Source organism: Kogia breviceps, chromosome 10 (genome assembly GCF_026419965.1).
Source record: "Kogia breviceps isolate mKogBre1 chromosome 10, mKogBre1 haplotype 1, whole genome shotgun sequence".
Lineage (NCBI taxonomy): Eukaryota > Metazoa > Chordata > Mammalia > Artiodactyla > Physeteridae > Kogia > Kogia breviceps.
In genome coordinates this window covers 93,633,584-93,647,920 of record NC_081319.1, presented here as the reverse complement: position 1 = coordinate 93,647,920, position 14,337 = coordinate 93,633,584, and the positions used below count along the sequence as shown (strand labels likewise).

Sequence of the window (14,337 nt, the reverse complement as noted above, 5' to 3'; positions counted from 1 at the left end):
TATTTTCTACAATAAGGAAAATTCTGTAACATAACCTTAAGATACGCAATTGTGTAAATGTTACTGGTAACTTCAAGCTTCTCTCATGAAACTAGCAGAACCACAGGTCCCTTCTCTTCCAGGAACTTTCAGTCTTAGGGGTCACTGTTACCTGTACAAAAATTAAGAAAAGGTGGCTGCTTTGTGTAATGTGGCATTTTCAGGCTATCTACAACCCACAGGACAGCCTCTAGCTTGCCCATACAACCTACCCTTCTCTAAAGACAGACTGGGAAACAGCCAATCTAGGTACCTCCAGAAAATAAGTTAGTGGACCAAAGATATTTCTGAGAGAGGTTCTCCACAGGAAACCTCCTAGAATGTATACAGATGACCCTGTTATGTGAATTACTGCCATTACCACCTATTACCAGCAACCAAATCCATCTGGATAAATCCTTTGATATGCTTGTTTGGAGAAAAGGTAACTCACCAAACAAACTCTCACTACTCACTAAATGAAATCCAAGACATGAATATATTTGAAAAATGTGATATCCCTCACTATGTCGGCTCAGAAACCAGATGCAGGTTATAAGAATATAATCTGTATGTGAAATCAGTAAGATGAGGACTGGAATGGATGCTGGATAAATTTATACAAGAAAATGAAAGAATGTTGCATCATTCAAGAAACCAATCAAGAAAATGCAACTTCTAAAAATAAACGAAGAGACTTTCATTTTTAAAAAGTAATAATATATAAATGCCTTAGAGCTATCCTACACTGGTTGTAAAAATAGCTGCATCTATTAATCAGAATCCAATGTCAAGAGCATCATCCCTTTTTGGAAACAAAATCTGATTAACAGTCAAGCTAGAAGTACAAAAAGATAGTAAAACAATGTTAATTAAGACTATTCTAGAGCAGAAAAAATTAGTATTAATGACTTTATAGTGTTTTCCTTAAATGATGGAAGCATATGGTAGCACAGAAAATAGCTTGAGATTGATACCATTAGATTAAGGAGTAATCATCACAGAATCAGATATGAAAAATGGATGTAAGAGTAAGATTCCATAAAAAAGGATAAAACAGTGGTTCTCAAAGTCTGGTTCATGGAACCTGCGGTTTCCTGAGACCTTTCCAGAAGCCCAAAAGGTCAGAACTATTTTCATAATAATACCAAGGCATTATTTATTCGCTCTTTTCACTGCGTTGACATTTGTAGTAATTGTGCAAAAAGCAAAGGTGGGTAAACCTACTGGTACCTTATCGAGATGGAGGCAGCAAACTGTGTTTGTAGTCATTATATTCCTCACAACCACACACCAGTTCTTGATGAAACAGTAAGTACTATGTTAACTCTCAACCTCTGAGTACATGTCTTTATAACATCTGTGTAACAAAATGGGAGGTACACAGAGTACTTTGGCTACATAAGGAAGTTCACTGATCTTCTCAAGGAAAAGCACTTGCACAATTGAGCAGTGAAGTAAGCTACCTTTTTTCATGGAATATCATTTTTAAAACAATAATTAAAAAACTATGCCAGGCTTCCCTGGTGGTGCAGTGGTTGAGAGTCCGCCTGCCGATGCAGGGGACACGGGTTCGTACCCCGGTCCAGGAAGATCCCACATGCCGCAGAGCGGCTGGGCCCGTGAGCCATGGTCGCTGAGCCTGCGCGTCTGGAGCCTGTGCTCCACAGTGGGAGAGGCCACAGCAGTGAGAGGCCCGCGTACCACAAAAAAAAAAAAAACGATGCCTATTCAGACTTAGGTATTTGATAGACATAGTCTCAGAAATAAATGTGAGCCTGTCACCTCAAAAAAAACCTAACAGTATTTACTGCCAATGATAAATTTCAAAATTTCAAGTGAAAATTAAAATTTTGGAAAGTTCACATCCACTATCATGGACCTGACAGCCTCCCAATACCTAAAGATTTTTTTTTTTTTATGAAACAATGGTTATATTAATGAATGTGACTTTTTGACAGTGTTCAATGAAATGCACCAGCATTTGGAAGATATGCATAATTCAGGGAACCAACATTTTCCAAATGGAGAGTGCATATTACAAAATATGCATAGGTAAAAGCTCCAAGTTTATTAACATGGTTTTAGATACCACATTACAACTAACCTTTAAGAACCTCCCCACTGTGGAGTTTTGGTGTTATATCAAAGGAGACTATCCACAATTATCTGAAAGGGTTTTTAAAATATCCCTCCTTTTTCTAGATACACAGCTGTGTGTGGCTGGATTTTCTTCATGTACTTCAAGCAAATCAATACATTGCAACAGAAGGAAATGCAGAAGCAAATGAGAATAGAGCTGTCTTCTCTTAAGCCAGACATAAACAGATTTGCAAAAACAGAATGCCATTCTTCTCATTAAAATTTTGTATAGTTATTTTTCATACAAAATATTACTTTTGTTAACATGTAGTGAGCCTGTCGTTATTTTAGAATTTTTCAGTTTTAATTTAGAATACAGTAAATATCAAAATAACCCACATAAACAAAAGCTCTTGAGGTCCTCATTGATTTTAAGAGGGTAACAGGGTCTTGAAACTAACACATTTGAAAATCACTGAGGAAACGCTGAATATAAACATATCCCTCATAACTCAGGCAACTTAGTAATTGCTTCTGGGGAAATAGTGTTCAAACTCACCTTTTAAATAAATCAACTAGAACCCCTCCTCCCCCATTACCATACACCTTCAGTTTGGAGCTGCATGACAAAAATATCCTTAAGTATCACTATCCAGCTAATGGTCAACAGGACCAAGAGCAGACAAAAATAAAGTCCCAGAGCTATTTTCTGGTTTCTAATCTTAATGCCCTTCTCCCGTCACTGATGGTGTTCCCCTGAACTCCTAGGGCCTCTAGATCTCTTCCCAATTTCTTTCCTATCAAAATGAGAAAATATGAAAATATTTGCTAAAAGACTGAAAACAAACTGAAAATGCAAGGTCATATAATTAACACTTCAATAAACATCTTAACTCAGTGATGTCCTTTGTTACTGTTAAACAATCAGGGCAAACCTAATCCAGATTTTAGAAGAGTAGTGAAAACTATAAGACTTTTACTTCCCTGCCCAGCTCCTGGGCTCTCTTGATGATTCTGGAAATACAGTCCAAGAAACTTCAAAGAGCCAGCTTTTTTCTGTCACTTTTTCATAACCTTATGCCAGCATCTAGTAAATATCCAGCTCTAATACACCATCTTGCCTTTCCTGATCTGATTACAGGTCGCACACCCTCCCTCACCAGCCCAACACCTCACCCTCAGCTCAACCTGTTTCTGTTCTTCAAGTGCCTTCTAGATACATAACTCTGGATACTTTGTATTTCTGTCCCATTTGACATTTAGTTAACAGTTATTTTTCTTAATCTTACATCCTTTACACCTGATAAGGGAAAACACATCCGTATCCCTTCTGTTATTTCTATCATGAAATTGTTGCAGATATGTAAATGGAAGGCATATTCTTTGAATGTAAAAGATATTACTGAATGTTGACAGCAATGCTAATTAAAATGTTCCAGAAAAAAAGAGAATGGAGACACTACAAGTAACTGATCTGTTACTGAAATAGTAAAAAGTGGTCCTCACTTTGCCAGAAGGCTTTGGATGCATTAAGAAATTCAAGATCCTTTTCACCAGTTCACTGTTTACACCTGATCTCTCCAAATCAAGAACCTCGCAGATGCTCTTTAACATGGCATTTCTAAATCTGAAACAGAAAATGGAAGAAACCAATGTGATTATGTAGGAAAGTTTATAAACATTCTCCACAATATAAAGATAATAGCTAACCAAACTGGCTCAGCCACAAACATTAAGAAAACAGCCAATGTTTCTCTGAATCTTAGAAGTACTCCCAATAATCTCGACTACTGCACAAAATACAACCAGATGTAATTATTAATAAATGGAAAACATCATTTACCAACTAAGTCTTAAAGGTGGTATGAAAATAAATTCACTTAGTTCCCTGAAACATAACGTAAAGTTTTCAATACTATAAAATTCACACACTTGTTAATTCTTCTGGCTGGTGACTGATTAAACAATATATTTTCCCCTGAGTATTCCTACTGACAATGTCTCAAAGAAGGTATAGGTAATGACCTTTAATACTTAGAGTTTTTAAACTACAGGTGACCTAACAAACAAAAACTCTTATAAGAATATATCATCACATTAAAAACAATTTCTTTAAAGAATATATCATCTTGTTTGCATTAGAATGGAAATGATTTCTATCAAATTTGATTAACTTCAAAATAGTTTAAATGGTACCTATAAGTGGGAGAACACAGTGGCTGGCAGGGAACAGGAATGGAAGAGTTTCCACTACATTTCCTTTGGACCTCCTGAATTTTGGACTGTGTGAATGATTTACCTGTATCATTATTCTAAGAAACAGAAATGTCTTTGCGTTTTCAATAATCTTGACAGCTGCTATTTATCGGAAATAGTTAATACTTTATGATGACATGCTCTTGGAATTTAAAGCAAAGAATCAGCAGTCTACTGAAAACGTAAGGGCAGTTATATTTAAATGTTTAAAATTAAGTTTGAAGCACATTAACTATGATATTTATAAAAATAACTTACTTTTTCAACATTTCTTCCTTCTTTTTATATTGGATACTTCCTTTTTCAAATGGAAATCCACTGAACTGACCCACATTCTTCTTTAATGAGGACACCTGAAAATGTTTCTCCTATTATTAATGCTACTTATTACCCAGTAATGTACACAAGAAAAATTTCAAAGCCAACACCTTTATTTTCACACCTGCCTCCACATTATAATATTGGTGTATTCAACATTTTTTCTTCACATTGGAAAACTGTATTTGCTACTGAAATATTAACATTATAAAATGTTCACAAACTCAATTCTTTGAAAATAACAATTTGAATTGAAATGTATTTCATCTGGGAATTTTTAACTAGTAATTATAAAACCACAACTAAATGTTATGTGACAGCACCAGGGGATGTGGAAAGTTACTAAAAAGACAGCCTACTCCCTGGCGGTCCAGTGGTTAGGGCTCCATGCTCTCACTGCCAAGGGCCCGGGTTCAGTCCCCGGTCAGGGAACTAAGATCCCACAAGCCATGCAGTGCGGCCAAAATAAATAAATAACATTAAAAAAAAAAAAAAATGACATCCTTTCCTTAAATAATACAAGTTACTAGTAATATTTATTTTCCAACAGAAAGTCAGGGATCCATAAGTTAATACCACTTAGCAGTAATGGGACTTGTGTAGATTAAATTGTTGTCAGGGTTGAATGAGGTAACACACATGAAAACAAATTTTACCATGCTTCAGACAGTCAAACAATGTCAAACTTTACTTTGCCCACTCACAGCTCAAAGCAAAGTCTCCTCACTTATACGGAATACTGAAGTTGTGTGTACAGTATAGTAATTCAGTAAATGAAACACTAATTTATTCTAACACTGGCAAAAAATTACCACCTAATTTAATATATATTTCCTCAAAATGAGGTATGATATGCTGTATCATTTATTTCTGAATAGTTAGAAACATCCAAAAAAGGGACTTCCCTCGTGGTCCAGTGGTTAAGACTTCATGCTCCCAATACAGGGGGCCTGGGTTTGATCCCTGGTCAGGCAACTAGATCCCGTGTGCCACAACTAAGACCCAGCACAGCCAAATAAATAAATAAATATTATTTTTTTTTAAATCCAAAAAATAAATTTCTTCTAATAGTCAAAATCACTTAAATCATCATAATTTTGATTTCACAATGTGAAATTTTAGTTTGCCTTAAAAACAACTACAGTAAAAAGAGCCCTGGATGTTAAAATACTAATGTCTAATATCCATCTACCTGTCCTGTGATAAGTCATTCAACTGTGTGTCAGCTGGCTCACTTGTAGGGTATGGAGATTGATCTAGTTGATTGCTTAAGTCCTTTCCAGAACTAAAATTATGCTTCCATTGTGAAGTATTTTAACACATAATTATACTACTAGGTAAAAGGTGTAAAAAAGGTCTTACTGTGCCTGGTCTGTTGTAAAGCAGTTTATGTAGATTTCTAAGTTCATCCGTTTTCTTCTTACTCAGAAAAAAATGTATCCTTTCAATTTCACAAAGTTTCTGCCCCTTTCCTAGGAAAAAATACCATGTTAATGTTAAATACCCATTATATGTTAGAACATTTAATTTAATGAGAATGATTTTTACAGCATAATTTACATATAACTTCTGCTCTAACAGGGCAAATTAGATAGAATTACACCAGTTATATATTGCTACTTAGTAAACACTAAAAACTAATAAGCACTGCTACCCATCATTACATTTAGGCGTTTTCACTATAAAATGAAAGGAACATAAACTTACCTTGTGCAATTGTAAATGGCTCTCTTTGCAAAGAAGAGACTTGCATTGTCAACCTCTCTACTTTTTTCTTTTCCCTCTTGCCTTCCACGATGAGACTCTTTTCTAGAAATTAATTTAATACTTCTTAAATAACAAAAAGCTTAAAGAAAGTGTTAACTTTATTACATAAACATAAACTCTTCTCCTGAGCATGATTTTGAGAAGCAAATGATACAATAGAGATGAAAATACCTGATAAGTTAATAGCATCACTGAAGTTTTTTAAAAGTAACACTTTACTTACCTGGCAACCCCACTGGGGAACCAGTTAAAAAAAAAAATCAGAGCGCAAACAAACTTCTATCCAGCTACAATTACGGCTATGGAAGTCCAGTCATTTTATCTGTGAAAACTCGCCAAGGTGCTCATTAAACCTACGCTTTGACTAGACATCATTCTATTAATTAGGATTCCATTTAATGTACATCAGAAAACAGCAAGTTTAGATTGAGATTATAAGAACTTCAAGAGATATTCAGGGCAAAGCAATAATTTAGTAGGCTGACAGAAGAAAAACAACAGTAAGGCACAGCAGCCTGGAGTTACTATGGCTAGGGTAAAATTCTACAAGTTTACATTTAAGGCAATCAATTGGGAGGGCATTACTTTGTAGTTCAATAAATGATGTTCAAAATAATGGTCATAAAACCCTGTAAAAAAGTTTTGCAATGTTTAGTCCGGACTGCTTTTTTTTTTTTTTCTAAGCTAGATAATATATATATTCTACAATTTAAACATTATGCTGGATTTTCACTTTTTTAGTTTTGGCTGTGTTGGGTCTTCATTGCTGCACACAGGCTCTCTCTAGTTGCGGTGCGCAGTCTTCTCTCATTGCGGTGGCTTCTCTCGTTGCAGAGCACGGGCTCTAGGCCCACAGGCTTCAGTAGTTGTGGCTCACAGGCTCAGTAGTTGTGGCACACGGGCTTAGCTGTTCTGAGGCATGTGGGATCTTCCTGGACCAGGGCTCAAATCTGTGTCCCCTGCACTGCCAGGCAGATTCTTAACCACTGAGCCACCAGGGTAGTCCCTAGGCTGGATTTTCTAAAACCCATTTACTTTCTGACTGAGATAAAGTCAGATAAATAAGAGGACACTAAAGATTGTTGGAAGTCCTTCCATTCATTAACCTACACGCCTGGTTTGTGCCAAGTTGCACTAGATACTAAGGAGGCATCAACAGATGATTAAGAAACTGAACAATTCTTGAAAGAGATCATGTCTACTGGGGTCCGTGAGACACAAATATACTCCAAAGTAGGAGATGATAACACACTTTAAGAAACATAAAATTGAAAGTTCTCTGAGTTGATGAAAGAGTTAATTCTTTTTGGATTATGGAAAAAGGACCAAAACATTGGATCTGGCTTTGAAGGACAGGTAAGATTTGGAGACATAAGGATCTGCCCACAAAGAATTAGTAAAAAGAAAGGGATTCCAGCAGGTATATGCTGGCAATGGTGTGCAGCACGGAGAGAAAGCACTCTAAAGCTACGCTGGTGACCACTCCGCTTCCTTTCCCTGAGTGATATAAGCCCTTTGCCTGCTGCTGATTACCATCTATAAGCTAATGACTTTCCTGGTCTACCTCCAGTCCAGAGCCTTCTCCTGAGCTTCAGGCTGTCAACTCAACAGCTCCACTTCATGTCCTACAGGAACCAAACTCAATGCATCCAAAACAGAAGTCATAATCATCTCCAAACTCACTCACATTCATGAATTCTATCTTTCAGAAAACGGCAGTATTATCCACCCAGCTGCCAAAGACAGAAACCCAGGAGTCATCTTTTACAAGGCATCTCCCCTACTGCCCTTCCCCTCACTCCCCAAACCACCTCCGAGCTAAGTCAATTCACCCCCTCACTTGGCACAAATTTCAGTGTCTTGTTTCTATGATGCCTCAGTAGTAGAGTTAAATTTTCAGGGCCAAGTAGGATAAAAACATCCACAATTTCGACTGCTCCACAAACACCTCAAATGAAGAAAAGGAGAACAATAATAAATTAGGACAACTATAGAACTGCCTGGGGATAATTTTTTTTAATTTTCATGTTAAAAAAAAAAAAATCACAATTTAAACTGCCATCAGTCTCCCGAGCATTACTGCACCAGTCATTTATAGAATTTTTACATGACTTCTATAATTTCCTCCTGATGTGAAGAAATTCATCATCTCGGTGGTATCCAAAACAAAAGTTAGAGGAAAAAGCGCTGAGAAAGTCTTGGACTAGTAGTGAGATACTGCGGCCAATTTTCAGTTATTATATTATGAATAATTTTAAAATAATTCATATTTTTCCTAAGCGTTTTTGTACTTAAACGGGGACATGCTTCCCCTCTTAGAGCACATACCACTTTAGACAAACAAAAGGCACACCGTGTAATCTCAACCCAGATTGTATTTATAAAAAAGTGCTGACGGTGGGCTGGTTTAGACTTTAAAAAAAAAAAAGACAGTGAAACCTGGGTTTGGGACGAAAACCTCAAACCTCTTCCCAAGTTTGGTTGAGCGGTAGTCAAATATTAAACCTAGATTGGGCTAACACTCCAAGAGAAGGCTAAGATCCGTGACACGGAGCTTTAAGTGGTTAGAAACATTTTAGGAAGCTGGCACACCTAAGAGGCACTGCCCCATGCATCCTGGATAAACTGACGCAGCATATCACTCAATTCTCTAAGGCTCCTCGGTTTCGTGCGTCCAAATAGGCTACTTACTACCGCTCTCTCTCAACACCAAAACTGAGACAGCTCTGAGCTCTCATTTAACTTTCTTTCACAGTTCACTGCTTTCGTACTTAACTACTTTCTAAGGGAGCAACAGCTTTCACCGGTGTTTCCCCGTGAAAGTAACTCCCCTAAGCCTTTGAAACGAACGTCTGCTGAAGTTCGGCAAATAAATTAAAACTATTAAAATATTTCCAGGACTCGTATGAATAACTTTTTCAAGTCTTAATATATGATTTCAGTGAGGACCCTACAATAACTTCAAAAAGCAAAGGACGTGTACTTAAATTAGCAAAAATAAAACATTACCTTAGTAACTCCCAAGGCTAGCAGTTTAGAAAAAAAAAACAGATCTGAAACTTCCTGTCAAATGATAAAATGTTATGAACTTCTCTGTTGCTGGCGAGAAGTAAACTGCACTCCAAAGTAGTAACAACGGAACGAATAATTTTTTTACAATTGGAATTCCCAAAGTTATTTTTTCTGCTACTACTCAACACAAAAACCCCTACCTAATTCCGCAAACATTCTTACTGAAAATCACTCCGATTTAGCGTCTCTAAGCGCAAAAACAGCCAGAAAGCCGTTTTCGGTAAAATCGATCACTAGAAACGAGACTTCCTTCCACACCTTTCTCTTCCTCTTCCTCCTCCTCCTCGTCGTCCTCGTCCTCCTCTTCACTTTCTTCTCTCGGGCCAGGCATTTCGGGCTCTTTCTCGGACGCGGGCTGGGCGGGGGCTCCCTCTCCCTCCGCAGCAGGGCCGGAGGAGGACATGCTGTGGACCTGCGGGAGGGGAGGAAGCCACACGTCTCGGTCCCGTAGCCCCCGGCTGGAAGGACGCGGCGGCCCCAGCCGGCCGCCCCCGAGAGCCGCGGGAAACCTGACCGCAAAGTTGCCTCCCAGCGTAGCCGGGTCCGCTGCTCTCACTCCCCGGGGGCGGCTTCACTCTTGCCCCGCAGTCTGTCCAGCCGTCCAGAGGCGGGAAAGCGCGGGCGCCTAGCCGCCCCTCCCACCGCCCAGCCCGCGCCGCCGGCCGCCCCGAGTCCCCTCCCCCGCCCCAGGCCGCCGTCCAAATGGCCGCGGCGGTGCGGGCGGGCCCCGCGTGCCCTCTCGGCCTCTCCTTCGCCAACGCGGCCCTCACCACGGGTCCCGGCCGCCGCGGGCCTGGCGCGCGAGGGCACGAAGACGCTCCGGGCGGCGGCGACGGGCACCGAGGAGGACGCGCGCGGGCTGCTTGCTGGCGTGACGCTTGCGCCGCTCTCTCGGCTGCCCAGAATCAACAAGATTTTCAAAATGGCGGTTCGGGAAGGAAAGCGGGAATGCGGCGGCCAATCAGGGCCGCGAGCTGGGAGTTGGCGCGCGCGGAGTGGGGGAGGCGGGGCGGGCCGGAGCCTCTGTGGGAAGCCCGGCGGGCTGGGCCAGGACGGGTGGGCGAGGGTCGCCCTGGCCGCGGGTGGAGTGGCCGCGCGCTCCCGGGCGGCCCCTCCGGCGGCGTCCGGCGTCTGGTCGGTGTTCTGCCGGGAAAGCGGACAGGCCGCTTCCCGGGCGGCGGGCGGGAGCGGGCGCGGGACCGGCGAGGCGGTGCCGAGCGGAAGAACGCTAGAGGGCCTGCATGTGTATTGTCTCCGTGGCTCGTTCCCGGAAAAGAGGAGAGGCCGCGGGTCCGGGAGGGGGGGCGGGCGGAGGGTGGTGAAGTTTACATCCCGTGAAGTCGCTGCTACAGTATTTCCCAGAGGTTGAGGGGAATAACTGAGTGAGCGATCTCATTTGGGTCCCAGAGATCACGCTGGTGATGACTCCCGAATCTTCTGTATTTCGGAGGACCCCGTCGCTTGTAAGGTGCACCGCAAGGGAAAAGCCCCTACCAAGTTGAAAGTTCACAATCACCGGAGAGAAAAAGATTTCCAGACCTGTAAATGTAGGGGGAAATCATGTGTGTTAGTTATAATAGAGGAAATACGGTATCACCCAGTCCAGACTCTTCTCCCAGAGTAATAGGCCAGCTCCGCACAATCCTTTAAAGCTCAACGTTTAAAAAAGTGAACACATTGCTCCCATATCCTTGAGTTTCCGGGCTTGCAGGTCGAAACCCTTGCAATAAACTCATCTTTTGGCTTTGTTTAAAAAAAAAACACAACACAGTGCTTTCCCCCCCCCCCCGCCCAAATGCTCCCCTTACTGTGTTTGACTCCCTTCATAACCCCCCACCACCCCGAAGTCCTCAAACACTGTCTGCCCAAAGGATCCTTTTACTGGACGAACTTAACAGAAATACGATCAGTTAAATTTGCCTGAATGGACTCCAGTTTGTAAGGCAAAAGTTAGACATTTTCTTTGAAGCTTCTTTTTTCCTTTTGTACCCCTACTGAAAACATAAGCAAATCCTGTCACTTATACCCTCAAATTTTAAACCGTTATTTCACTCCACTGATGTCACTCAGATCCTGTCCACTCCCTTGCTTGGATTTTGACATAGTCCCTCACTGGTCAGGTGGCTTCCACATTGCTAGCCCCACCTCCTACTAATCACCTAGCAGCCAAGGTGATTTGTTTGTATTTTTGTTTTAATTATCAGATTGGGTACTCGTTTGCTTAAGACTCTCCAATGATTCCCTATCATACTTGGAATAAAATTCAAAATACTTATGGTTGTCCACCAAAGAAAAATGCACAACCTAAAAGTTGCGAGTTACTTTTTTTAAAAAATAAATTTATTTTTGGCTGTGTTGGGTCTTCATTGCTGTGCCTGAGCTTTTCTCTAGTTGTCGCGAGCACGGGCTACTCTTTGTTGTGGGGCACCGGCTTCTCATTGCAGTGGCTTCTCTTGTTGCAGAGCATGGGCTCTAGGCACGCAGGCTTCAGTAGTCGTGGCACGCGGACTCAGTAGTTGTGGCTCGCAGGCTCTGGAGCGCAGGCTCAGTAGTTATGGTGCACGAGCTTAATTGCGCCACGGCATTTGGGAATCTTCCCAGACCAGGGCCCAAACCTGTGTCCCTTGCATTGGCAGGCAGATTCTCAACCACTGTGCCACCAGGGAAGCCGCAAGTTATGTTTTATTCAGGGAACTTAGTGAGGACTATAGCCTGGGAGACAGCCTCTCAGATAGCTCTGAGGAACTCTCTGAAAAAGTAAGAGAAGAGCCAGGATATATAGGAGTTTTTGCTGAATGAAACCCACAAAACAACAACAACAACAACAAAAAAAAACCATGTAGTCAAACATCAAAAGATTACTGCTAATCACAAAAGAGAGACATCTCAAGTTAATGATTTTAGTGCTTTTCTATGAATGGAAAAATGCGAGAGATTGGGCTCATTGGAAATTATTCCTTAGAAATGCATCTCTTTTTTTTAATAAATAAATTATTTATTTATTTTATTTTTGGCTGCATTGGGTCTTTGTTGCTGCATGCAGGCTTTCTCTAGTTGCGGTGAGTGAGAAATAAACTTCTGTTAAACAAAATTGTTTAACTGCTGTTAAATAAACTTTTGCCAAAACAACCTGTCTCATCCTAATACACCATCACATCGCAATAAACAAAAAATGCTCTGAATCTTCATTATGAGTTTATTTTGGTTTGCATGCATTTGGCAAATCCCTATTGACCTCTTACTATGCATCAGGCCCTGCTTTAGGTGCCAAGAATACTGTGATGAACAAGACAAAGTCCCTGCAGCCACAAGGAGTTTACATTTTAGTGGGGAAGACAGACAATAAGCAACTAAAAATTTCAGGTAGTGATTGAATGCAACAAAAGAAACAAAGAGCTTACTTCTTTTTTTGTTGTTGTTATAAATTTATTTATTTTTATTTTTTTATTTTTGGCTGCATTGGGTCTTTGTGGCTGCCCACGGGCTTTCTCTAGTTGTGGTGAGCAGGAGCTACTCTTCGTTGCGGTGCGCGGGCTTCTCATTGCAGTGGCTACTCTTGTGCGGAGCACCGGCTCTAGGCACATGGGCTTCAGTAGATGTGGCACACAGGCTCAGTAGTTGTGGCACACGGACTCTAGAGCGCAGGCTCAGTAGTTGTGGTGCACAGGCTTAGTTGCTCCGCGGCACGTGGGATCTTCCCGCACCAGGGCTCAAACCTGTGTCCCCTGCATTGGCAGGCAGATTCTTAACCACTGCGCCACCTGGGAAGTCCTTAGAAATTCATCTTAACTATCTAGGGCCAGTATCCTGTTTTTCTCTGTCCTGAACTCCCCTCAGGGTGCAGTGGCTGATGGGTTGATGGTGGTAACATTTGCTCTTTACTGGAATGACAGGCAACATTCTTTGTTTACTGAAATGGCAGACAACAATTTTTTTTTTGTCCACATGGTTTATAAGGTCCTACATCATCCAGTTGCTGACAATCTTGATTTCATCTCTCTGACACTCTTGGCTGTTTCAGCCACACATACCTTTGATGTTCCCCCATAAAGCCAAGCTCACCTCTACCTTTGGGATTTCCACTTTTTTTCTGCCAGGACTGCTTTTCCCTCAGAATCTTCAAGTGATTTGCACCTTCACATTATTTAGCTCTATGCTCAAGTGCTTCTCCTATCCCAATAGCATCACTATTCCCTTTCCATTCTTTTTCAGTCATTCACTTATTCATTCAAAAATATTTATTGAGCACCTACTCTCTGCCTGTCCCTAGGACTCAGTCCCTGCCATCTTCAAGTTTACATTCTAGTTGAGACAGTGAACAAACAAACAAGTGAATATATTGTATAACAAATAGCTATGAAAGTAAAGCAGGTTAAAGGAGATAGGAAGTACCAGTAGGATGAATGGGATTTTATTTTACGTATTTGATAATTAAGGAAGATCTTGTTAATAAGATGGCATTTGAAAAGAGATCTTAAGTAAATGAGAGCAGTGGAGAAAGACTAGATATATTCTAAAGAATTCTCTAGAGTACTGAATGTGGGTTATGATGACCTTGGGTTTTTGGTTCAATAACCAGAACAGAGTATGTATTTGCTGAGATGAGGAAGACCTCAGGGGGTGGGGGAGGGTGCAGGCTTTTATTAGGGGAGGGGCAAGGGGTAGTGGGGAGGGGAGTCAGTTATTTTTTAGGCCTGTTAGGTCTGAGATTCCTGCTAACACCCAAATGGAGATTCAGGCTAGGCAGTTGGATACGAGAGTCTGCCATTCAGGTGAAACGCTAGCCCAAGATATAGATGTAGGAGTTGTCAACATGTAGTGGAT

The 14,337-nt window shown here is 41.0% G+C and overlaps 1 protein-coding gene across 2 annotated transcripts in view; it reads right to left on the bottom strand.

Annotated features, from left to right (window-relative positions):
• The window catches only part of DEK (DEK proto-oncogene), a 31,868-nt gene extending 21,074 nt beyond the window's left edge, over positions 1-10,794 (bottom strand). Inside the window, exons 1-6 of one of the 2 annotated variants that reach the window (XM_059076776.2) lie at positions 10,284-10,794; positions 9,772-9,925; positions 6,382-6,483; positions 6,037-6,146; positions 4,615-4,709; positions 3,607-3,727 (exon numbers count right to left, since the gene is read on the bottom strand). In XM_059076776.2, the coding sequence (XP_058932759.1) occupies positions 3,607-3,727; positions 4,615-4,709; positions 6,037-6,146; positions 6,382-6,483; positions 9,772-9,916 (573 nt within the window). In that variant the 5' untranslated portion in view covers positions 9,917-9,925; positions 10,284-10,794. Of the gene's footprint in view, positions 1-3,606; positions 3,728-4,614; positions 4,710-6,036; positions 6,147-6,381; positions 6,484-9,771; positions 9,926-10,027; positions 10,188-10,283 lie in introns of those variants that run through there. The other variant, XM_059076777.2, reaches the window with a different exon arrangement.
• Between the last annotated feature and the right edge of the window lie 3,543 nt (positions 10,795-14,337).